The sequence below is a fragment of the Echiichthys vipera genome, assembly GCF_963691815.1.
Source record: "Echiichthys vipera genome assembly, chromosome: 2".
Taxonomy (NCBI): Eukaryota; Metazoa; Chordata; class Actinopteri; order Perciformes; family Trachinidae; genus Echiichthys; species Echiichthys vipera.
In genome coordinates, this window is record NC_139827.1 from 26416037 (window position 1) to 26439658 (window position 23622).

Genomic DNA, 23622 nt, shown 5'->3' on the forward strand with positions numbered 1-23622 from the left:
ACACACAAAGCTTTTTTAGAACTACATTTCTTATGAAGTGAAAGTTATCTTACCTCCTGTTCTTTGTAGATGATTGAGATGGAGTGCTTCAAAGAAATAAATGTCTACGAGACTGACGGGACGCTGTGCTCAGATCTGGACGTGAACCGGCCTAATCCTCCACCAAAGAGAGGTTTCTTCTACCGCCTGTTCAGAAGAGAGGCAAGTGCTAGTGCTCCGGCAACTGTTCGAGGGGGTGGGGGCTAAGGTACTCTTCTTTTCCTTCTTTCCTTTTTTCCCCCCCAGGCGTTGTCCAAACTCAACGTGTGAAAACGTTACCCCTGAACCTCTGTGAAATTTTAATGTTCCATTTTTATCTTACAGTTTTGTTGTTTTGTCATTTCTAGTGTAAGTTGGTTAGAAGAAGGCCTCTCTTTTTCCCTTTCTTTCCCTTTGCGTATTATTTTCTGTATCTCTTGCTGTGCCACTTTGACTCCAAGTGGCACAGCAAGAGAGGCTGGTTTGTGGTTGTGGGAAGACTATGTATCATGTATTTGCTTTTAAGATACAGTGACATAGATCACAAGATGCTTGCCGGAGGTAAAAACTATCCTAACGTCTTTTATTGGTTTCAGGTGCTACTCGGCTAACGGGTTACTTATACTAACTTTCACCTGTCCTATTACTTTACTTTTGTTCTGTATACCCTTGCTCCCAGACAGGTTTTTTCCACACTTTTCAAAATCCTCCTTTTATAGTTTCATTTTGGTTTTCTCATTTAAAATCCGTTTGAACAGTGATCTCTTACTGGGAAAATACAGGTTAGATAAGTGAGGAGTTGATAAAAATGTCAATACGCTCATCCTTCCTTTATCGCCTTGTGCTCACAACTATAAGTTATAAGGCAGCAGCAAGTGCTTTGTGCACATTTCTGCACTGCATTTGGCCTCTCCGGCTTCGGGTTGCAAAAATACTTTCTATGGGAATTAACAGGAGTTGATAGGAATCAACAGAAATTTCTGGGAATAAATCTGGAATTTACAAAAATGTTAAAATATGGTTAGGAAAAATATATTTTTAGCATAATCATGACTAAACCAACCAGAGTTCATGCAAGTCCACTTGAGAATATCTATCCTATTCCTAAATCACATTGCACACGGTTTACTGCAGGGGTATTGAGGCCACGCCCCCAGATTATTTCTACTTAATTTGAATGGGTGGAGTCAGTGGAAGGAGTAATATTTTAGTTGTTCGATGAAATTGTTTATTGTTCAATCGAATAATAAAAACTTCTGCACCTCCTCTGCTCACATCTTAAGCGGTAGGGACTAAGATGTGAGGAAAGGAGGAAAGGAATTGAGGATGTACAAACTGAGAAAGTAGAGGTGGGGTAATAATCAAAGAGAAGGCAGTTCTTTTTTTAGTAAAGAGGCAAAAACAACATTGTGCAGTCAAATTTTATCTAGGGATGAGTTTAAAAAACACATTTAAATGTATTTTCTAGTTTTGTTATACTACCATTATTATGAGAAGCACAAAAATCATCAAAATGAGTTATTTTCTACCAAACGTACGGCCTTGCTTCAGCTGCACGTCTCTGCATGTTGTCTTTTAAACTGCTTATAGTGTGTTTGAGTGCCAGACACCAGCTCGGGCGCGACAGAAACACTTCTTGTGACGTGGTTCAGTCAAGGTCGGCGTTTCAGCAGAATGAGACCTCACCTTGCACACGTGAGATGGTGCAGCAATGAAAATGGTTAATGTTATTGATATATCCCCACTTCTGGTTCTTCCCAGGTCTGTTTTAAGAGCGGTTACAGTGATGATGAGATCGAAGAGCCCTCGCGACTTTAAACCACTCCCTCCACCTGCCTCCTCCTCCTCCTCCTCCTCCTCCTCCTCCCCCCTCGCCGCTGAACTTCACCACAAACTCCAACCGAGCGCAAATCTTAGGAACTCAGTGAATGTTGACCTGTATTTATGAGCTGTATTAAAAGTGTATTATAATTAAAGAAAAAAGTATGAGTTTAAAGATTTTGTACATTTGTACTTGAATTTATGTCTAGATGTATATTTTCACTAAAGGTTGTATTGTACAAAAAGCCATAAAAGTACCACTTGAATGCATACATTACGTTTTTATTTCCTTTTTATTTTCTTTGGAATGAGTATGAATAATGTGTAATGGGGAGTTTTTTTAAGAAGCACAGTATCAGTAGGTTTTTTTGTTTTGTTTTTTCAATGTAGCATAAGGCCTTTTTTGTTTTTATGTGCTGTATGTTTGTCATTGATTTGGCCAACTGTTAGCACATCAGATCCATCCATTTCCCAAACCAACCCTTTAGCCCCTGAACCCCACAAGGCTCAGACAGTTTTGAAAGAAGTGCATAGATCCAGATGATAAGGGGGGGTAAATCCAGTCTGACATTGCTGTGTCGATGCTATGCTGCTTCAGAATTCCCATATGTTTCCCAGTTCTCCACTTGCCCCTTTGATTTAAACTGGTGTGGTCCACATCCTTCCCACAGCCCAGTCAGGCAGGTTGCACTGGACTGGATGGCATGTATAGTGAACCGTCATCTAGGTGCCTGTACCAACTCAATTCTAGCAGAGATGGCATGGATTTATTTCTGACAATCTTTTAGTCAACAATTAGTATTTTTGGAGGAAATATTATGGAGGCTTTTTTTTCGGTAACTCAAGGCCTGATAGATATAATTCCTGGACCTCTCCCAAAATCTCTCGTGAGCTGCAAAAGGCTCCAGTCATTCATTTTAGATGTGTTTCTTTCGGGAGCACAGCTGTAAAGTAAAAGTCTGTTACATTATTCACTCAATTGTTGGTTATTCATTGTAATTCCTACCCTTTTCTGCTTATGTCCTGCAACTTGACTTTCCTTTGTTTTGTTTTTCATGACCTTTCCAGTTATTATTAACCTGTTTCATGTGCTCAGCAGAAATCCATTTTTTTCACCAGAAGGTCTAGGACAGGTTGAGTTGGAACATAGAAATGGATGATAGCACTGTAAAAGAGATCTGACCCACAGCCAACAAGGGCCTCATTTAGATAACAAATTGCTGTTGCATTAAACTAACTTCCATTGATTCAGCTGTCAGCAGTTATTAGTCTCTGCGCTGGTCAAGATCCAGCTCGCTTTAGCCTCTGTGCCTGTTGATCTTAGATAGAACGATGCCTGCCGGCTTTAGCGGTGTTTGTACTAGATTAAAATAACATTTCTTAATTGTGATAGCACCCACCTTTGACTATTCCATTGAAATCCTGTATGCTGTTCTGTCGTGGGAATGACTTGAGACAGTTGCTTTTGTGTGTGTAGATGGGGAGGAACAGGGGAATAATGTTTATTATTATCCTGCCTGCAGAGTGACTATCATCTGTGTACAGGAACACTTGCAGAACCACAGTTGCTGTGCACTTTTGTAGAAGTGTTTCCTTCTAAGTTAACCAATACTGAACAAACCAGTTTTCTGTCCATGTCCCAGCATTGTCTAATTGTGTGTTCTCATTGGCATTTCGGAGGCGTTTGAAGCCATTTTTGTGTTCAAATTTTGCTTTTGAGTGAGTCGCTGTTTACTCATGTTTTTAATGCTGTGAATACCCATTCTGGACATGTTAGCCTTGTATGTGTGTGTGTGTATGTTACATTGTATGCAAATGCAGCTTCTGTTCAACCTCATGCATTGAAGTACAACAATACAACAGTTAGAAATCATGTAGGGACTTGAACGTCACTCAGTTGAACCATTCAAGGCCGCTAGCATTTAAAATGGTACGCATATAATTCCCCATCACATTAAGTCATTTGGAGGGTTGGCTTGTTCTAGAAAAGTGTTTCCCCTGTTGCACATTCCATTTTCAATGATCAGGAATCGAATGCATCTGTTTCTGGCTTGTCGTCACTTGAGTTTCTGAGTGTCTTTTTTATTTTATTTTTGTTGCTCTCAGGCACATTTTGAAGCTGATTTCTCTTGCCTATGTAGATTTTAGCCTTTTAGCTCTTTAGCCTCAAAAACCTTGTAAATGATGTATTTCTAACATGTAACTAAGCTCTAACACACATTCACTCACTCTCAGAGGGAAACTAAACTGTTTGCCACCCATGCCTCTGTCATTGAACTTTACTCTTATACCATCCATATAGCAGTAAAGAGATTCTGTTTAATTTCATTGCACTATGGTGTGTTTTGACCATGACTATAGGAAGTGTCTTTAACCTTTTTGCCAATGATACCAAAAGCAACATTAAGTAAATCAAACTTGTCTTGTTATCGGAAAAATTTACTGAAGAAAGACTGACAGCCTTTATTATATGTGCCAATTACTAAGTTAAGTTCTTCTGACACCCCGCCTTTTTTCAACCTCTTTATCATTCCGTCCATTCTGAGAGAAATTCCTTCACATAAAGGAACTTTAAACAGCTCAACAGTTTTGAATGTCCGCACTAAGTGCATTGTAATGCCTGTTTTAAAAAAAATAAAATACATATGTTTTATTACTCAAGCATGTATCGGTTTGTAATACTTCAGGTTCCTTGTATATGTAAATGATGACCTTCTAGTGCCAACATATCTCACTGGTAACTGAGGACAACTTTATAAATGGCAAGGTAACCAGCTGAGTTGGCCCCGTTTGAATGCATGACGTGCATTCCTTCTCTCCGGCCTTCCTCCGAAGGCGGTGATGGTGAGTCTCCCCCTAAAAACTGGGATTGTGCTCACCAACAACATTTAGAAGTGAGGGATCCCCAGTTCCTTGATGTCACTTGAGTCTAGTTTTGGGATAACCACCGGTAAATACCTGGAGACTCTCCAGGGTTTCACACTTTCCTGTCAGAAGTGATATTTCCAAGGAATGACGAATGCATTATTGGGATTCAAATGGGGCCTGGGACTTCTTGATTTTTCTTCTTTTTTTGTATCTGTACAGTCATGTCGTTCAACCACTGCAGTCATTGTTAATTCTTGTACAAGTTGTATCACTGGTTGTTGTACCATATCTGACATTTGTAATTATGAAATAATACACTGCCATTTGTATAAAAATACTTGTCTTGACTTATTTTTGTCATATATCCATTTGTTTGTCGTGAGTAAATGTACATAGAGGGAAGAAAATCTGTGACAAAATAGAAAAAGAAAGTAGTGCCACACTGCCAAAGGCGGAGATTTCATGTCAACATGGGGGGTATTTGAATGCATCAAGTTATGGTGGAGATGTTTTTATTTGTATAAAGGAAAACAGGTGACAATTTATAATATAAAAATATAGTAGTATGACTCAAAGCAACCCATTAAGACTTTGTTCTCGAAATATTGCAATCTTTTTGCTCATAATATTCTGACTTAATTCCTGCTGTAGTTGAAAGACTAGAATTTGGCCTTTGAGTAATTATTCTCGCTTTAAGTTGCAACTGCCCCCTACTTTACTCGAGGCATTGTTGCTACTTTCATGTTTTTATTAGGGGGGGCAAATGCACATGCAATAAATACTGAGGGGGCATGTCGCCTGTGCCCCCTCCATCCCTGCATGCTGCTAAGACCTACAGTGCATCTGGAAAGTATTGACAGCATTTCAGTTACAGCCTTATTCCAAATTGTATTAAATTAATCTCTGTCCTCAAAATTCTACACATAATGCCACATTATGACCACGTGAAAAAAGTTTTCTTGAGAGTTTTGAAAATGTATTAAAATTAAAAAACAAAGAAATCACATTTACGTAAGTATTCACAGCCTTTACCAAGAAGCTCAAAATTGAGCTCAGGTGCATCCTGTTTCCACTGATCATCCTTGAGATGTTTCTACAGCTTAAGTGGAGTCCACCTGTGGTAAATCCAGTTGATTGGACATGATTTGGAAAGGCACACACCTGTCTATATAAGGTCCAACAGTTGACTGCATGTCAGAGCGCAAACACCAAGCATGAAGTCAAAGGAATTGTCTCGAGGTACAAATCTGGGGAAGGATACAGAAAAAGATCTGCTGCTTTGAATGTCCCAATGAGCACAGAGGCCTCCATCATTCATAAATGGAGCAACCGGGGGAGAAGGTCGTTGGTCAGAGAAGTGACCAAGAACCCGATGGTCACTCTGTCAGAGCTCCAGCGTTCCTCCGTGGAGAATGGAGAACTTTGCAGAAGGACAACCATCTCTGCAGCAATCCACCAATCAGGCCTGTATGGCAGAGTGGCCAGGCGAAAGCCACTCCTTAGTAAAAGGCACAAGGCAGCCTGTCTGGAATTTGCCAAAAGGCACCTGAAGGACTCTCAGACCATGAGAAACAAAATGATCTGGTCTGATGAGACAAAGATTGAACTCTTTGGTGTGAATGCCAGGCGTCATGTTTGGAGGAAACCAGGCACTGCTCATCACGAGGCCAATACCGTCCCTACAGTCAAGCATGGTGGTGGCAGCATCATGCTATGGGGATGTTTTTCAGCAGCAGGAACTGGCAGACTAGTAAGGATAGAGGGAAAGATGAATGCAGCAATGTAAAGAGACATCCTGGATGAAAACCTGCTCCAGAGTGCTCTTGACCTAGGGTGACGGTTCATTTTTCAGCAGGACGACGACCCCAAGCACACAGCCAAGATCTCAAAGGAGTGGCTTCAGGACCACTCTGTGAAAGTCCTGGAGTGGCCCAGCCAGAGCCCACACTTAAATCCGATTAAACATCTCTGGAGAGATCTGAAAATGGCTGTGCACAGACGTCTCCCATCCTACCTGATAGAGCTTGAGAGGTACTGCAAAGAAGAATAGGCAAAACTGCCTAAAGAGAGATGTGCCAAGCTTGTGGCATCATATTCAAAAAGACTTGAGGCTGTAGAGGCTGCCAAAGGTGGTTCTACAAAGTATTAAGCAAAGGCTGTGAATACTTATGTAAATATTTCTTTGTATTTTAATTTTAATAGATTTTGAAAATGCTCAAGAAAACTTTTTTCACGTGGTCATAATGGGTCATTATGTGTAGAATTTTGAGGACAGATTAATTTAATACAATTTGGAATAAGGCTGTAATGTAATAAAATGTGGAAAAAGTGAAATGCTGTGAATACTTTCCGGATTCACTGTATGTTATGTCCAAATCATAATATACATTATATATATATATATATATATATATATACTACTACTTCCTTCCCCCCTTTACAAAGAAAAATATCAGTCAGATTCAAGTTATAGATGTCTTTCACCATTATCTTCCTATGTACTAAGTCAGGAGTGGGTGAAAGATTCAGCAAAATTATTCATGTGATGGTGATAAATTAGATTTCCATGCCTGTGTTTTTCTCCATTATTTGATTCAAAGCAAGCTCTCTTAGCTTCCCCACTGTCACATATCCCGCTCATCCTTCTCGACGCACGGATAAAAGCCAGTTACAGCAGTGGTGTTGCTCAAATATGTCTTTACAATCTGAATTACAGCGGTCCCGTGACAGCAACAATAACAACTAGAGAAAAAAAACCTAAGTCATTCATTGGTCCTTTCTCAAGTCACTCAACAAAAACCCGCAGTTTGATTGGCGGCTGACGTTGCACCCTCCCCCTCTCTGTCAAACTGTCACATAAACCACTTCCTGGTGTGATTTGTCGGGGGAACGCGACGGTGCATCAAAGATGGCTTATTATCGACCAATATTCTGTTCATTTAGCATCAACATTGTGAAAGAATAAGCGATATCTTGCACAAAGAAAAGGCGGAGAGCCGGTGGTAGTTGTCGCGAGCAGTGTGTTAGCACTCTCGTCACACTACGCACCGCGAGCTCTCTCGTGCTAACTTGTCCCCACTGTGCTAGTTAGCTCACACAGTCAATATTAGCTAGCCTCCTCACTGTTGTCTGCTAAAATGGCCACCATGGAGAAATTGATGAAGGCTTTTGAGTCTCTTAAGTCATTTCAGCAGCAACAGGGACCACCGACCGCCGAGGAGCTGGTCCAGAGGCAGTAAGTGGACTTTTGTTTTTGCATATGAAGCTAACCGCTAACACGTAGCTTAGCTCGGGAGCTAACGATAGTGCCTCACGGGTAACGTCACCAAGGTTCAAGCGATAGATTGAAGCCAGTTACACTAACATGAAAACCAGCGAACAGAAGCTGTTATTTAACCGTATTTACCGTAAGCGAGGCTTCGGTAAAACAGTATTTGTATGTCAGCTAGGCAGAGTTTTAGGGTCAGACCACTGAATGATGGCTTACAGAAGGCGTCCGCTATTGATGCCCACGCACCTGCTTAACGGATCAGTGACAAATTAAAGGATTCGGGGTCTGCTTAATAAGTTGATCTCGGAAGAAGTTTGTAAAGCCACGTTTACATTTTGAGTGTAACATTGTATAGTTAATTGCACGGAAGGGTACATAATCATAACTGTTTTTTGCTAGTGAATTGGTGCATTAATATGGCAGCCTCCTGGACTGCCCTGCCTCCATCGCATCCCCCATCCTGATCAATGGAGCAGGAGGTGCTGAAGCGACTAGGGCTGCATGCGTTTGTGTTGCCCCTTGCTCAAAGAACCAAGCAGTTTTAATTCAAGGATCCAGGCCCCTTTTAGTAATTGCAGTACCATGTGATTCACCCTTTCCAAAATTATTATGAAGTCTAGTAAATCCTTTCAAGGAAATCTGTGAAGTAGTGTATGTGTTGGTACAGCACTGGCAGACCTTTCGGGTCCATCTGCCAGTCCAGAGGTCCCTACGAAATGTCTATTTTCTCCTGTTGTTAGAAATGTGCTCCCTGTAATGGATTGCCTCTCCTTTATGATTAGTATAAAGTAGCTATAACCAATTTATTATGGTATAATATACTGTAGTTAGATATATATTATATATTAATACGTTATTAATCATGCCATGTTGTATTATTCATTTCTAGTCCATGTAACCACCATAGACTGTATTTATGACCATACTGTATAAAATAAGCAATGACTGAAAGCTGTTATCCAGGATAGGATTAGATCTTGGAATTCAATATGTTTAAATTTGTTGAGCCATTAAGGACTTAGTTTAGGGGGAAGCAAAGTCTCTCTAATCATGCATGAAGCTAATGCAGTCTGCGGAAAGCAGCTGTGGCGTCTGGGTCCAAAAACTGCAGCTGCTTTGCTTTGGTATATCTTTCTGATGCTCAGAAAGTCATGAGTAAGTCGGACAAAAGCCTATCTAGCATGTATTATTATGACCACAGGTGATCAGTAAAGGCCTGGCTAATCTCTAGTTTACCATTTTAACAGCTTGTGTTTGCATGATGGTTGTATTCTTTAAACGGTACATACAAGGTCACCATTTTCTATCCATTATGTAGTAATGGCGAAAAACATTGCTACTTATTTGCACAACATAATGTAAAGCAGCCTACCTTGAATAAGCTGCACAAAAAGTCCTGTACTTGTTATTCACAGCGTTATGGCGATTACATATGTTTGGTAAATGGCTTCACTAATGGTTTAAATTATATATATATATATATATATACGGCATATATGCTGTCAACCTCAGCTATTTTAGAAAATGTGCTTCAGAGCAGGGTTTATGCCACTCTGTCACTGTTGCTGAAATACTTTAAAATCAGATGCAGAGTAAATAGGTCTGAAACTGTGTTCTTGGGACTTTCTTCTCAAGTAGCTTGGCGCTTATGAAATGGATGCTTCTCGCTTTTAATCTCTTAGTTAGATTTGACTTTAGTTGTGCATGCATGCAGCCCTCTAAGTTGTTGCCTTTTCAGTGGAAATGACCAGTGTTGCAGTGTTCTGTGGGTGACTTCTTATATTCAGTATTGTACCGTTTAGCTATTAGCAAGAGGTTTCTTTGTAATCCTGTTTAGCGATGGGATGACTTCAGCTAATTTAATTTCTTGTAGGTACTTTTTCAGAGTGAACAGTTTTGTCCAATCCTTTTCTCTCTCTCCCTTTGCCTCTATCTTTCCTTGTCTTTTGCGGCTTTTTGTTTTCTGTCCCTTCTTCTCATCCTCAACATATTCCTCATTCACAGGAAAAAGGAACAGGCTACCACAAAGAAGGACAGGGTCACCCACTGCCTGACAATATGTGAAAACATTGTGGCTCAGTCTCTGAGGTAGGCCTTGCTGATTAAATTTTTTTTAATACCTTTTAATTTGCTTTGTGTGTGAGATTACTGACCTAATCTTAATATTTGTCCATTTGAGGTTGCATTGAGAGGGTATGTCATTTTACCCCGTCTAATTTTATGATGGTTTCCAGTGTGTCGTGTGTGTGAACATTTCAGAATAATAATATTGACGTATACAAACCATGTCTGTTGAAAGTTGAGTAGGTATGTGCATAATGACATTTGCACATCTTTTCTTCTCTATGGTCCTGGGAGCAGAACGTCTCCAGAGTTTCAGAAACTGCTGGGCATCGCCATGGAGATGTTCCTGCTCTGCAGTGATGACAGCGAATCAGATGTTCGGATGGTAGCCGATGAGTGCCTGAACAAAATCATTAAAGTGAGCAGGACCCTGTACTAGTCTCTCCTATCCTCTTTTCAACATTGTCCTTCATTGTTTCTTCAATAATGTGACAATAAGTTGATCATCACATAATTTTCAGTTGGTACCCACTGAGGACACTTACAAATTAATAAGCCTTGATCTATGTGTATGATGTGACCAATTGTGTCATCACCTACTCAGTCCATTTTAAAACACTTAAAGATCATATAATTGTCAAAGTATATTAGAGCCCAGATTTTTGAGACAGAGTTTAGAAGATAAAAAAATTCACAGATTAGTGATATAGCGGCGATATAGTGAGCTGGAATGAAAATGGACTTGTGGATTGTGCATTGATATTGCACCAATACAACTCTGCAAAAGGTACTCAGAAGGCTGTTCATTAACATTGTTATACATTATACTTCCAATGTATTACATTGTCAACACTTGTCAAAAATAAAGAATATATATATATATATATATATATAAAAACTAAATCACTAGCTAAACAAACACCATTACTACTGTATATGTTCAGTATTAGTCAATTGGTGACTATATAGCTAATGAATTATGTAATGACACCATTCCTGAACCACCCCCAGCATCGTTTTCTGAATATTATGTTCTGTAACAACCAATATATGTCCTCGTCACTACAATGTATACATCCAACCATTATTTTGGTTGTTTAATTTTACATCCGTTTTTATTGTTGAATTAGCCATGTTGCCAAGGATGATCAGTTTTTATGTTAATTTCCAGGCGCTTATGGACTCCAACCTGCCTAGACTTCAGCTGGAGCTGTACAAAGAAATTAAAAAGGTTTGATATGCAACAGTTTTATTTTCACAGACTAACTGCTAAGTTTTGACATTTGTTTCATGTAAAGTGTGAAACACCTTCTTGTGTTGATGTGTATCTCTGTAGAATGGTGCCTCTCGGAGTTTGAGGGCAGCTTTGTGGAGGTTTGCTGAGCTCGCTCACCTCATCAGGCCACAGAAATGCAGGTACACACAAATAATGCCTGAACAAAGCGTTTTACCTAAATCACATGACCATATTTAAGTGACATCATGCCAAACTACCTAAAGGACCGCAAAGTTTGGTGTAGATTGTAAACTTAATAGCAGTGGTTAAATTAAATGTTGGTTATTTGAACTCAGTTTTAAATGCTTTTTACCACTTTGTTCTGTTCGCATTCTTATCCCCTCCATCTGTTGTGGTCCAGACCCTACCTGGTCAACCTGTTGCCATGCCTCTCCCGAATCACCAAGCGGCAGGAGGAGACAGTACAGGAGACTCTGGCTGCTGCAATGCCCAAGATCATGGCCGCCTTGGGACACTTCGCCAATGATGGCGAAATCAAGGTATCCATGCAAAAGCAGAAACATTGAATCTGTTTATTAGGGAATTAAATGTGTGCTTTTTTGCTTTTGGATAATTGTTTTGCTTAATCTTTTGTCTTAGGGAATTTGGTGTTTCCTCTCCTATTTCTTCTCCTCTCCCCCCAATCAAAAATAAGCTGGAGTTAGTTTAGCTGGAAGTTATTATTGAAACAAGCTGAAAAGCAGCTTCATTGTTTGACAGTTGATATGTCCCTTCTTGGCTTCAGAAACATTTAGTTTTAAAGGCTTGCTCCCTTCCAGCTCTGTAAAATATGCACATTGTGCAACAGCTTGCTTTCATTGTAGTCCAACTGTTCTTGTCTCAGGTGCTCCTGAAGTCATTTGTGGCCAACCTGAAGTCGAGCTCTCCCACCATCAGACGGACAGCAGCCAGCTCAGCCGTCAGTGTGTGCCAACACTCCAGACGCACCAGCTACTTCTACACCTGGCTCCTTAATGTGCTGCTGGGTAGGGCCACTCTCACAAATACGCTGGACGTGCACCTTCTTAGTTTTTACTTACCAGTTAAGCTTATTTCAGCAACCATTTGTGAGCTAGTTTAATATCAGACTGCTTTTAACCACAGCAAACAGGCATTCAAGTGAACACACACCCTAACTCTTCTGTCCTTTTCTAGGTCTGCTGGTTCCAGTGGATGAGGAGCACCCCAGCCACCTAATTCTGGGGGTGCTGTTAACCCTTCGCTACCTGATGCCTCTGCTGCAGCAGCAGGTCAACACCACCAGCCTCAAAGGAAGCTTTGGAGTCATGAGGAAGGAAGCTGATGTACAGCCAACACCCGAACAACTGCTTCAGGTAGAGACAAGAGAGTGTCTGTGTCAATAGTGCTCGCTGCAGAGCTCCAGGCTCGGGCACACCTCCAACGCTGGGACCTATCTTTATTGCCAGGACCCAACTTTATAAGTTACATTCATCCATCCATCTTTAACAGCGTGAGGCGGGGTACACCCTGGACAGGACTCCAGTCTATCGCAGGGCAAATAGAGACAAACAGAGACAGACAACCATTCACATCTACGGGCACTTTAGAGTCATCAATTAACCACATGCATGTCTTTGGACTGTGAGAGGAAGCCTGAAGAACCTGATTAAAACCCACTCAGACACGAGGCACCCCTTTATTTAAGTTACAGTTCTATCAAAATATATAGGTTGTATCTTTTTTACCTTGATGTTATTGGTTGAGGTTGTGTGGCTTATTCTCATTCTTATGAACTATGACGCGTGCTATCGTATCGTGGGCCGGAAAGGGTGTGGGCTGGAGCCTGGATCTCCCTTCTCGATCGTGTGGGCGTCTGTGCTTGTATGTTAATTCTAGAGTTTTGTCTAAAAGTCATATTTGTGTCGTCAGGTGTACGAGCTGACCTTACACTACACTCAGCACTGGGATCACAATGTGGTCACAGCAGCTCTGGAGCTCCTGCAGCAGATGTTCAGGACTCCCCCGCCAGAGCTCCTGCACATGCTCATCACAGCAGGCAGCATTCTACACGGCACTGTGTTCCGGCAGGACACTGAGAGCCGCGCACGCTCCGGCAGCATCCTTGAGTTCATTGGTAAACACATACATCAGTCGTGATTGTCTTTTGTACAATGTAATGTGGGTTCTACAGTGTTTTACATAGTTGCCTGGCATTTGGGATGCCAATGTATCTGCTTCAGGTAGCTTTTAATTCATTAACCCTTGCTGACTGACTTTGCCGAGTAATCAGTTGACCAAACTGTGTTTTTACTCAACTCTAGTTTCTCCTTTGGTCTGGGTTCACAGCCTTTTTCTTTGCTTGCTAACTCTTTTCCCTTTCGTCTGTAAATAATTGTTGTTTCCTACGAGTCCTTCTGAGCTTTTGCTGCTTTTTTCTTCCTCGCCTCCTGTTTCTACTTCCCGTTTCCTGCCATTTGCAGCAGGGGGAGGGTCTTCCTGCAGTCCACTCCTTCTCAGGAAACAGAGAGGTGACTAGTCTATTTATCTTCTCCGCTCGCCTCTACCCTCTAACTGAAGTTTCAGTCAGGGTTTGGGCAAAGTTACCTCAGACTAAGTCACATATGCTGATGGGTTGTCTTCTAAATTCAGGATATGTTGTTAGTGATGCACAATATTTACTTTTGAATGTATATATCCAAGAAAGTCCAAGGCAGAGTCTGTTTTTTAATGCACTCAGTTAAAGGTAATTTTGCACCACCCAGGTACTAGTCTCTTTCCCTGCCTTCAGCTAGTGTAAGTGCTGATGTGATGTTGACTCTGAACCTGTTGTTTCCAGGTAAAATGCTCTCTGGGGAGGAGGATGGGTTGGAGGATGACGCTGAGAGAACCGAAGTCACCACTGGTGCCTTCACAGGTGAGATGCACCCACCAGGAGGCAGAATGTGACATATCCGGCGGCGTCATTTTTCAAACCAGAATGGTAAAGCCCCATGAAACCGTAAGTAATAGGCTTTGTGTGTGTCTTTCCTTCAGCGTCAGTCGATGGCTCCTCCGCAGCCCAGGTGGACATCATCACAGAGCAGCCGCGCTCTTCCCAGCATACCCTGCAGCCTGGCGACTCTGTGGACCTCAGTGCCTCCTCAGAGCAGGGCGGCGGGGGAGGCGGCATATCTGCATCAGACACTCCTGAGTCGCCAAATGATAATGAGGAGGAAATGCTGAGTCGGAGCTCCAGTGGCGGGGCCAACATTACTCCAGAGACGGCTGACTACACCACACCAGAGATGGAGGGAGGGCCCTTAGGAGAAGGGGGAACTCTGCTATGCACTAATGATCCCTCACTGCCACCCAGCGACTCCTCCCAGACCACCACGGAGGGACCGGATTCAGCCGTCACCCCTTCAGACGTAGCAGAACTGGTTAGTGTGACTGTGTGGGAATGCGTGTGAGATCTAATTAGGGGGGAGAATACAGCTTGAACATACAGTACTTTTACTTCAATATGTGTGAAATACGGAACACAGGGTGCTTCCCTAGATACTGAAAGACATAATTACATGCAGTGCTGTAATTGACAACGAGTTCTCGCTTTAAAGAATAATGCTACACTTCATAGAGTTAGGATTTTTAGAATGGACAAGATATTAATTTCCCACATTTAAAGCCCATTACCAACAAATTGCGTATAAATGACTGTAAACCATTTCCCAAATCATACTATTCATAATTCCTTCAGTTGATATCCTGTTACCTTCAGTTAATGCTGTGCAGTATTAAGACAGAAAAATGCAGTGTTATAGAGGTATAATCTTAAATGGAAGTGATAAACGAGTTGAAATGTAGAGAGATAGGATGCTAGTTTTTTATGGCCTTGTCCTACACCATGTGGTCTAAACAATGTGGGTTGGAAGTTATGTTCCATACATTCAATAATTAAGGGAGTAAACATGCAAACCACTCTCACATCTTGTATGGTGTGTTTACAGTATTTTATGATAAAAGTGCTCCTTAGAATACATAGGGAAAGATGTGATATATCACGCTCTTGGTTCAGCCACTTGGGTTTTGCTCCTTCAGAGGCATTTTGATGTGAGATTGTCCACTCTAACAATTCTACCTCTATGGTCTTGCCCCCTCTCCTTTATCATTCTCCCCGCTTGGTCGCAGTCCCAGTCACGCACTCCACTGGCGCGGGTGATTGAGCCGTCCCCTCACTCGCCAACTTCTACCGAGGGTCCTGATGCCTCAGACAGCGACTCTTCTGTCTACACTGCTCCCTCTTCATCTTCTTCTTACTCTATCTCCTCCTCTTCCTCCTTCTATGCCACCTCCTCCTCTAGCTCTAGTGACAAGGTCAGCCAATTGGACACTTTGAACAGATTGGGAGGGGCTTGCTTGTCTGGAAACTTGTGGCTTTCTCCATTCTTTCACCTTTTCGTTCGTCACACCCCATGCACAGAAGTTCCACTGCTTATTGCTACTTTTTCCTCATGGTTGTCATTGACAAGACATCATGCCCCTTCTTCTCCTCCTCCTCGTTTCCAGTGATTGCCCCCCCAAAAATGAGATGGTTTTGAAAGACCTTTGTAAAAACAAGCAACCCCAAACATCCCATGTTGATGGCTTGCAGTGAAGAGTTCAAAGTAGAAGCATGAAGGCCCTCCGTTCCGTTTAATTGTTCTTCAGATTTGGTTCCCTCTACCTTTTCGAGAGACTGTAACATGCTTTTGTTCCAGTGGAGGCCGAACCTGGAAAAACAACAATTTCAAATGTTTGGATAAAGAGATAACTGCAGAGATGGGCTGCACAATATATATATTTTTTATAGCCATCGTGATGTCCCATTGCGCGATAAACACATTGCAAAAGATTGCGATATTGAACTCAGGGACTTTTTGAGCTAGTTGAAAGAGAGTGGATCAGTAGAAAATGGCACTGTACCAAACTTTCTATTTTTTATTTCCGGTAAAAGCATTTGGCTGTATTTTGACAGTATACTGAAAGCAGCAGAAAGGCAGAACTAAGTACACCATAATATCTTTTTATAGCAAATAATATGAACGATATTCAACGTTTACACATTGTATATTTTCCTCATATTCTGCAGCCCTAATTATGAGTACTTCATCTTGTTAGGAAAAACTAGTTTTCTGTGAAATATCATCTGTGTACCTCCATGTAGTTTATCAAGTGAAAATAATACTTGCTTACTTGATCTAAGAGAAATTGATTTCAAAGTTGATTAGTTTGGATCAAAAGCTTGTTCTTCCTCTGGTGGACTGGCAACCACAAATCTCAAGCCTGTGCTTCTTCCTGTGTGTAGTTAATTTGTTGTAATACCTGTGACCCAAGCATGATCCAGTAGAGTTTTTAAAAAGGGAACGTTTGTTTGTTATGCTCTGTCTCTGTCCTCAAACTAGCAAATCTAACTCTAAAATGAATGAATGGGAACTACTTAGGCATACTTTGCATGCGGTTGCAATTCAGATTTGTGGCATTTGGGAGTTTCTGTCATGTAAATTCAGTTCCTCACCGGAGATGTTTGCTCTGTGTGTCTGTGTATAAGGTGCTGGATGGCAGTGAGAGTCAGTACTCTGGGATGCAGATTGGGACATTGCAGGATGAAGAAGATGAAGGAGCGGCACCTTCCTCCCAAGAAGAACCCCCAGAAGCATTCTTGCAGTCGGCACTGGGTATGTTTGTGTACACACACAAACACTGGTTAACTCTGCTTACCCATATAAAGCTATGATTAGGCTTATTGTTTCTATGCGTTGTGTGCAGCTCTGAGCAAGCCTCATCTCTTCGAAGGCCGGGGTCACAACCGGCAGGGTTCAGACAGCAGTGTGGACCGCTTCATACCAAAGGACGAACCTGCTGAGCCAGAACCTGACAACAAGGTAATGACACACCCAAGCAAAAACATCCATGCCCGTTTTTCATAATAAAAGGTAAAGCAAGAAAAATTGATAGGTGTCTGTCTCTTCTTAGCCATCGCGGATAAAGGGTCCAATTGGACATTATACAGACCAGGGGGTGGAGCCACTGGTGCACTGTGTACGCCTTCTTGCTGCTTCTTTCCTACTGACAGGACAAAAAAATGGTGAGTGTTATAAAACTGCTTAAAAAATGTCATCCTATTGGCCCACAAATAGACTGATATAAGTCTAAGCACCACTGACAGTAGCCAAGTATTTGAGATGCTCAAGTTGCAGCAACTGTTAAATGGTGTCAGTCTTCCATAATGTAGTAGTTATGTTGAATGGTTACTTTGATCTATGCAAGAGGGGGTTATGATGAAAGCCTTAATACAGGAATTAATTTAAAAGCTGTTCATAAGTGTAAAACACTTCTATGATATAAAACCTGTTTTGAAACTTTTTTTTTTATCACAGAACTGTATTTTAAAAAATGAACAAGATTTAGAGACAGAACCTTTTTAATTATTTATCAGGATTAATTTCTTGTTTAATTTGATATGATTATGTGTGCATATATTGTAAATGTTTGCTGTGCTTTGTTTCTCCAGGTCTGACCCCTGACAAGGAGGTGCGGGTGAGCGTGAAGGCTCTGGCAGTCAGCTGTGTTGGGGCAGCAGCAGCGCTGCATCCTGAAGCCTTCTTTAATTCCCTCTACCTGGAGCCGCTGGACGGCGTTCCAAGAGAAGGTAGGGACATAAAAAATTAAAAGACAGTCCTGTTTAGATGAGGATTTTTCACAAAAAGCCAATATTGAGGATTTATGGGCAAAACTGACATTGCAACACTCAGATCATTCCACTAAGGCCCCGTTCACATTGTAGGTCTTAATTCACAATTCCGATTTATTGCTCAAATTTTTGTTTGGCTGTTCACATTAAGTCTTTAAATGAGGCCTGTCTAAGGATCGCTGTGTGAACAGCTCACGCTCCTGAAGTGACCCGCATGCACAGTTGATCATTGATGACATCACGCCACAGCGGTGTTTACGGAAGCGAACATGGCAACTGCAACCGGTATTGTAAGCGTCACCCCAAATACTAATGAGGTCTAAAACTTCACAATCCCTCCACTGGCTTCACTGCTGTCCTCCATGTTTGTTTTGATTCTGTTCCTGTGGCAGACTTTTTTTTTTCAATCAACTTTATTTGTCATTCATTTCCAAAACAGTGCAGTGCGGGGCAGAATGACATCAGGGGCGCACTAAATGTGACCTGACTGTTCAGATTGCTGTCGCGTTAAAAAAAAAGACCAGATTCGAAAATGTCAGATTCAATGTGACTTGTGCTGTTCACACTGTCAAAAGCAAATCCGATATGGATCACATATGAGCGAAAAAAATCGGATAACTGATATGATTGAGGTGACAGGGACTCATAAAAAGACCAGCATCAGAAAGATCAGTAAGCACATTTGGGCGTCTGTGTCATCGTTTCCAAAAGTCTCTGCCTGTCCAGACTAAGAATTTTCATACAAAAACTCTCGTGCGGATGTGGCCTGTGTGTAGCTGCTGTGGCAGAAGTATGGATAGCGTCTCTAAAGGTCCAGCGTGAGCAAAATTCTACAGTTCAAATTGTAGAATCAGAAATACTTTAATATTCCCAGGAGGAAATTGTTTTCGTTTCAAACTCCAGATATACAAACAACATATTTAACGACAACAATAGTATACAGATAACATATATTTGTAAAAACAGAAATATAAAACCTACCTGTATACTGTATATAACTATATATATATACTTAAATAAAATATCAAATTTACAATAATAATATATACAGCTCAAAAGTACTGTAATAATGTTCAAAGAACAGATTGTTTATGATTGAGTCTGTATTACAGAGAGGGGGGTGAGGGACTCTCCTAGGGATGCATTGTATAGATTAATGACCACAGGCAGGAAAGACTTTCTGTGGTGCATTTATGTGCGAGGAGTCTTCTGCTGAAGGTGCTCCTCTGCTGGGCCAGTGTGTCATAGAAGATGTCCAAGATCGACCGGAGCCTGGACAGCATCCTCCTCTCTGCCACGGTCGTTGGGTGTTGAATAGTAGATGTCTTCATTGAAACAAATGGCTGTTTTTCTTGATCGGTGACCTGTCCTATTCACTTGAATTAGGAACACTTTCCACTGTAGTATTTGAGTTGTTTTTCCTGTGGCAAGAAAAACACAGGTGTTACCTGTTGGGGGATAACATTAACTGAAGGACCCTGAAACATTTCACAAATACTGCAGTGGAGGTTACAAACTTTAATTGTGTCTTCAGGTCTAGCTTTGACCCCGCTCTCTTTCGCTGTCCCCTTGCAGAGCAGCAGTATATCAGCGACATGCTGGGTCTCATTGACCATGGAGACCCCCAAATCAGAGGGGCCACAGCCATCCTCTGTGCAGCCATCATACAAGCCGCACTCACCAAAACACGTTACAACATCCACACCTGGCTGGCCAGTGTGCAGAGTACAACAGGTGTGTGTGTGTGTGTGTGTGTGTGTGTGTGTGTGTGTGTGTGTGTGTGTGTGTGTGTGTGTGTGTGTGTGTGTGTGTGTGTGTGTGTGTGTGTGTGTGTGTGTGTGTGTGTGTGTGTGTGTGTGTGTGTGTGTGTGTGTGTGTGTGTGTGTGTGTGTGTGTGTGTGTGTGTGTGTGTGTGTGTGTGTGTGTGTGTGTGTGTGTGTGTGTGTGTCATGGAGTTTGGATTTAATGGTTATGTCTCACCTGTCTGCCCTGTTGCTCTCCAGGTAACCCTTTGTCCCTGGTGGACTTGGTGCCTTTGCTTCAGAAAACTCTGAAAGATGAATCCTCCGTCACTTGCAAGATGGCTTGCTCTGCAGTGAGGGTAAGACACATCTGTACGACGGGTCTGTAATCTGTGCTTTGTGTTTGAGGCTGACCTTTTTTTTAATGTGTTTCAGCACTGCATCATGACTGTGTGCAGCAGTACCCTGAGTGAGCTCGGCCTGCAGTTGGTCATAAATCTTCTGGCTCTGAGGGACTCATCCTATTGGCTCGTTCGCACTGAACTATTGGAAACCCTGGCTGAGATGGACTTCCGGTAGGATCAATTTAGATCCTTTTTTCTGTTACTTGAGCTACTTACTGAGGCATATCTTGCTGTCACTGGTGGACTGGACGTTCTCAAACGCTATATCCTACACATTAACAATGTCTGATTATGTGTCTTATTTTAAAAAAAAACAAAAAAAACATTGCAACACAAGTCATCCAATAAGCCTGTGAATGTTCTCATTCGTCCAGGTCATCGTTATCCTCAAAGCAATTTCAGTCAAAAACAACTGGACTGGTTGTTTGTCTAGGAAGACGTTTCACCTCTCATCCAAGAGGCTTCATCAGTTCATGTACGCAACTGACCAGGCTGGGACTGGTGCGTACATGTCCCAGCCTGGTCAGATGCGTACATGAACTGATGAAGCCTCTTGGATGAGAGGTGAAACGTCTTCCTAGACAAACAACCAGTCCAGTTGTTTTTGACTGAAATTGCTTTGAGGGGAACACAAGTCATCATTTCATGCATTTCATGCATTACCTGTGATTGCCTACTAATGATATTCACTCTTTCAGGTTAGTTAATTTCCTGGAGAGGAAAACTGAGACTTTGCACAAAGGCGATCATCACTACACTGGGGTAAGCATCCATTCTACCTTCTGTGTAGTCTTTCTGTTGAAAGACTGTGTTGTTTTTTGTTTGGAACGATTAATTAGTTAGTTTTCAACTATTAAGTTAATCACTAACTATTTTGATTATCAATGAATTTTGAGTCAGCTTTTAAGTAAATAAATTCCAAATTCTCTAATTCCAGCCCTTTAATGTGAATATTTTTCTTTACTTTCTTTCTTTACTCCTTTATTTCCCAGCAAGTGCTAACTAAAGCTAACATTTCACAAAGAAACACAGTCAGCAAGGTAGTAAAACAAGTCACAGATAGCTTCAAAACTTACCGGAGAGTCCCAATTCCTCACTGACCTTCAGCCACGCCTCCTCTTTTTTTATATTGTCCCGGTAGAAGACTGAAGTGGTGTCATAGAGCACCAGGTGCCCACAATCAACTACAATTAGCTTGTTGTCCATGTTGGTCTGAATGTAAACAACAGTAAGTGAGGGAAGTGATCGTCGCTGATTGGACGTTGTGATGCGATGTCGCCTGAAAAGTTCAATATTTTCAACTTTATTCGCGCCGCTCCAGACACGCCGCTCCAGACGCCCCGCTCCAGACACGCCGCTCCAGACGCCATGCTCCAGACGCGCCGCTCCAGATGTTACAGGCGCTTCAGTCGCTCCGCATCCCGTCGCGCCAGACCCTACATTTGCGCCGCATCCGCCTTAATCGTGTGTCATCTCGCCATTTACATTGCTTTTCAAAGTAGAGTTGTTGATGCTCATTCGCGTCATTCATGTTTGGTCTGAATGCACCTTTAGACACAAACACATGCAGGTCGACCTTTTTTCTTCTATACTTAATTCCACAGGTGGAAATTCAATTTAATCCTAAAAGTTTTCAACCTGAGTTGCTGAGACTGTGTTCTCTAATTCGTCCACATTTCTCACTATCTAGCGGCTGCGGCTGCAGGACAGAGTCCTCAATGATGTGGTTATCCGTCTGTTGGGAGATGATGACCCCAGAGTCCGGCATGTGGCAGCCTCTGCTGTCAGCAGGTATACTATCTGTTCTACTCTATTGTCTCTGTCATCTCTTGTGTATATACTGGACTTGAAAGGACCCTTTGGTGCAATTTCTTAAAACTGTATTGTTTCCTCCCAAGTGTCTTCTTTCTAAGGTCTCCCTTCTCATTCACATCTAATTCTCTCTCTCTGTCTTTCTCTCCCCCCCAAGACTGGTTTCAAGGTTGTTCTATGACTGTGACCAGGGTCAAGGAGACCCAGTAGTGGCTATTGCCCGGGACCAGAGTTCAGTCTACCTGCAACTGCTGATGCATGAGACCCAACCCCCCTCCCAGTTCACAGTTAGCACAATCACACGGTAGGTGAACATACACAGACGCATACATGCCCTTGGTGTCACATCTCATAAAGCTCTCAATGCCATCATGTTCCTAAGAAATTATTCTCAAGGCCATTGGTCTTTTTTTTTTTTTTTTATGGGACCTGCAGTATGTTGTAAAAGTTCAAGTAGTTCAATTACAACGCTCATGACAAGGAGCTCTGCCCTGCTCTTTTCTGTCTGCCAGGACGTACAGAGGCTACAACTTGTCCAACAATGTGTCTGATGTCACAATCGAGAACAATTTGTCCAGAGTCGTTACAGCCGTCTCCCATGCTTTCACCTCCTCTACCTCCAGAGCCCTGACTGTGAGTTTCAGAAATATAATGCTTCACCTTTTTATTAGCCAGTTAAAACATTTCTGGTGTGCTCTTGATGTCATTATAACATGTTAAAATACCATTCCTCTGTTTCTCTGCAGTTTGGCTGCTGTGAGGCATTGTGCCTCCTGGCTTTAAATTTCCCAGTGTGTATATGGAGTACAGGCTGGCACTGTGGCTATGTCAGCTCCAGTAGCAGCTTTTCCTCCCGCTCTAGTCTCAACCGCAGCAAGGGCAGGACCCTCAGGTGTGTGAATTCTCTACCCGTACATTTAAAGCCGTCCTAGTTGCCAGATAACACTCTGCTCTTTCTCTTTTAATTTCTTCTTTTTTCTATACACACCTGAGTATCTTCTGTCCTTGTCTCTGCGTTCTGCAGTGTGTCACAGCCAATCAGTGCTCCAGCCTCTTCAACCACCTCCTCTTCATCGGCTCCAGACACTGAGCGGCGAACTCTTACAGTAGGAATGGCCAACATGGTCCTCTCCTTACTCTCCTCTGCCTGGTTTCCACTGGATCTCTCTTCACACCAGGATGCACTTTTGCTTTCTGGCAATCTGCTTGCTGGTGGGTAATACGCATACAACTTTAACTGACCATCCCATTCATGTAGTTTAAAATTATGCTGTATTTGCAAACATACCCCTATTTCACTCAAACAAAACTTTGAGGCAAAAGCAGTAACCTGTCACTGATTAAACCCTGTCTTAATAATGTTCCCAGCTGTGGCTCCTAAATGCATGCGCAACCCCTGGGCTGGAGATGAAGAAGGCAGCAGTGGTAGCACGAACACCAGTGGAGGTCCAAATAAGATGGAGGAGCCCTGGGCAGGACTTTCTGAGCGCTCCCTGGTGGCCATGTTGGAGCAACTTTTCTCTCACCTACTGAAGATCCTCAACATCTGTGCCCATGTGCTCGATGACACACCACCTGGACCAGCTGTTAAGGTAACTGCTTAGAGTCCTTTAGGTAGGGCTATTGGTTTGACTGGCTCATAGTCAAAGTGATTGCTTGCTGGTTACTTTTTCACT

General features: G+C 42.1%; 2 protein-coding genes across 7 annotated transcripts in view; both read left to right on the forward strand.

The window, feature by feature from the left end:
• grk4 (G protein-coupled receptor kinase 4) overlaps positions 1-5023 on the forward strand; it is a 50073-nt gene extending 45050 nt beyond the window's left edge. Inside the window, exons 15-16 of one of the 2 annotated variants that reach the window (XM_083938497.1) lie at positions 70-247; positions 1780-5023. In XM_083938497.1, the coding sequence (XP_083794623.1) occupies positions 70-246 (177 nt within the window). In that variant the 3' untranslated portion in view covers position 247; positions 1780-5023. The remainder of the gene's footprint in view (positions 1-69; positions 248-1779) is intronic. The other variant, XM_083938496.1, reaches the window with a different exon arrangement.
• Positions 5024-7588: 2565 nt separating this feature from the next.
• htt (huntingtin) overlaps positions 7589-23622 on the forward strand; it is a 38579-nt gene continuing 22545 nt past the window's right edge. For all 5 annotated transcript variants that reach the window (XM_083928593.1, XM_083928595.1, XM_083928594.1 and 2 more), the window contains exons 1-25: positions 7589-7942; positions 9983-10066; positions 10340-10460; positions 11214-11273; positions 11379-11458; positions 11680-11818; positions 12163-12304; positions 12474-12652; positions 13209-13413; positions 14116-14193; positions 14313-14698; positions 16846-16972; positions 17064-17179; positions 17271-17382; positions 17809-17946; positions 19564-19722; positions 19992-20089; positions 20166-20305; positions 20833-20896; positions 21825-21925; positions 22104-22250; positions 22459-22579; positions 22693-22838; positions 22971-23158; positions 23315-23538. In XM_083928593.1, the coding sequence (XP_083784719.1) occupies positions 7845-7942; positions 9983-10066; positions 10340-10460; positions 11214-11273; positions 11379-11458; positions 11680-11818; positions 12163-12304; positions 12474-12652; positions 13209-13413; positions 14116-14193; positions 14313-14698; positions 16846-16972; positions 17064-17179; positions 17271-17382; positions 17809-17946; positions 19564-19722; positions 19992-20089; positions 20166-20305; positions 20833-20896; positions 21825-21925; positions 22104-22250; positions 22459-22579; positions 22693-22838; positions 22971-23158; positions 23315-23538 (3453 nt within the window). In that variant the 5' untranslated portion in view covers positions 7589-7844. The remainder of the gene's footprint in view (positions 7943-9982; positions 10067-10339; positions 10461-11213; positions 11274-11378; positions 11459-11679; positions 11819-12162; positions 12305-12473; positions 12653-13208; positions 13414-14115; positions 14194-14312; positions 14699-16845; positions 16973-17063; positions 17180-17270; positions 17383-17808; positions 17947-19563; positions 19723-19991; positions 20090-20165; positions 20306-20832; positions 20897-21824; positions 21926-22103; positions 22251-22458; positions 22580-22692; positions 22839-22970; positions 23159-23314; positions 23539-23622) is intronic.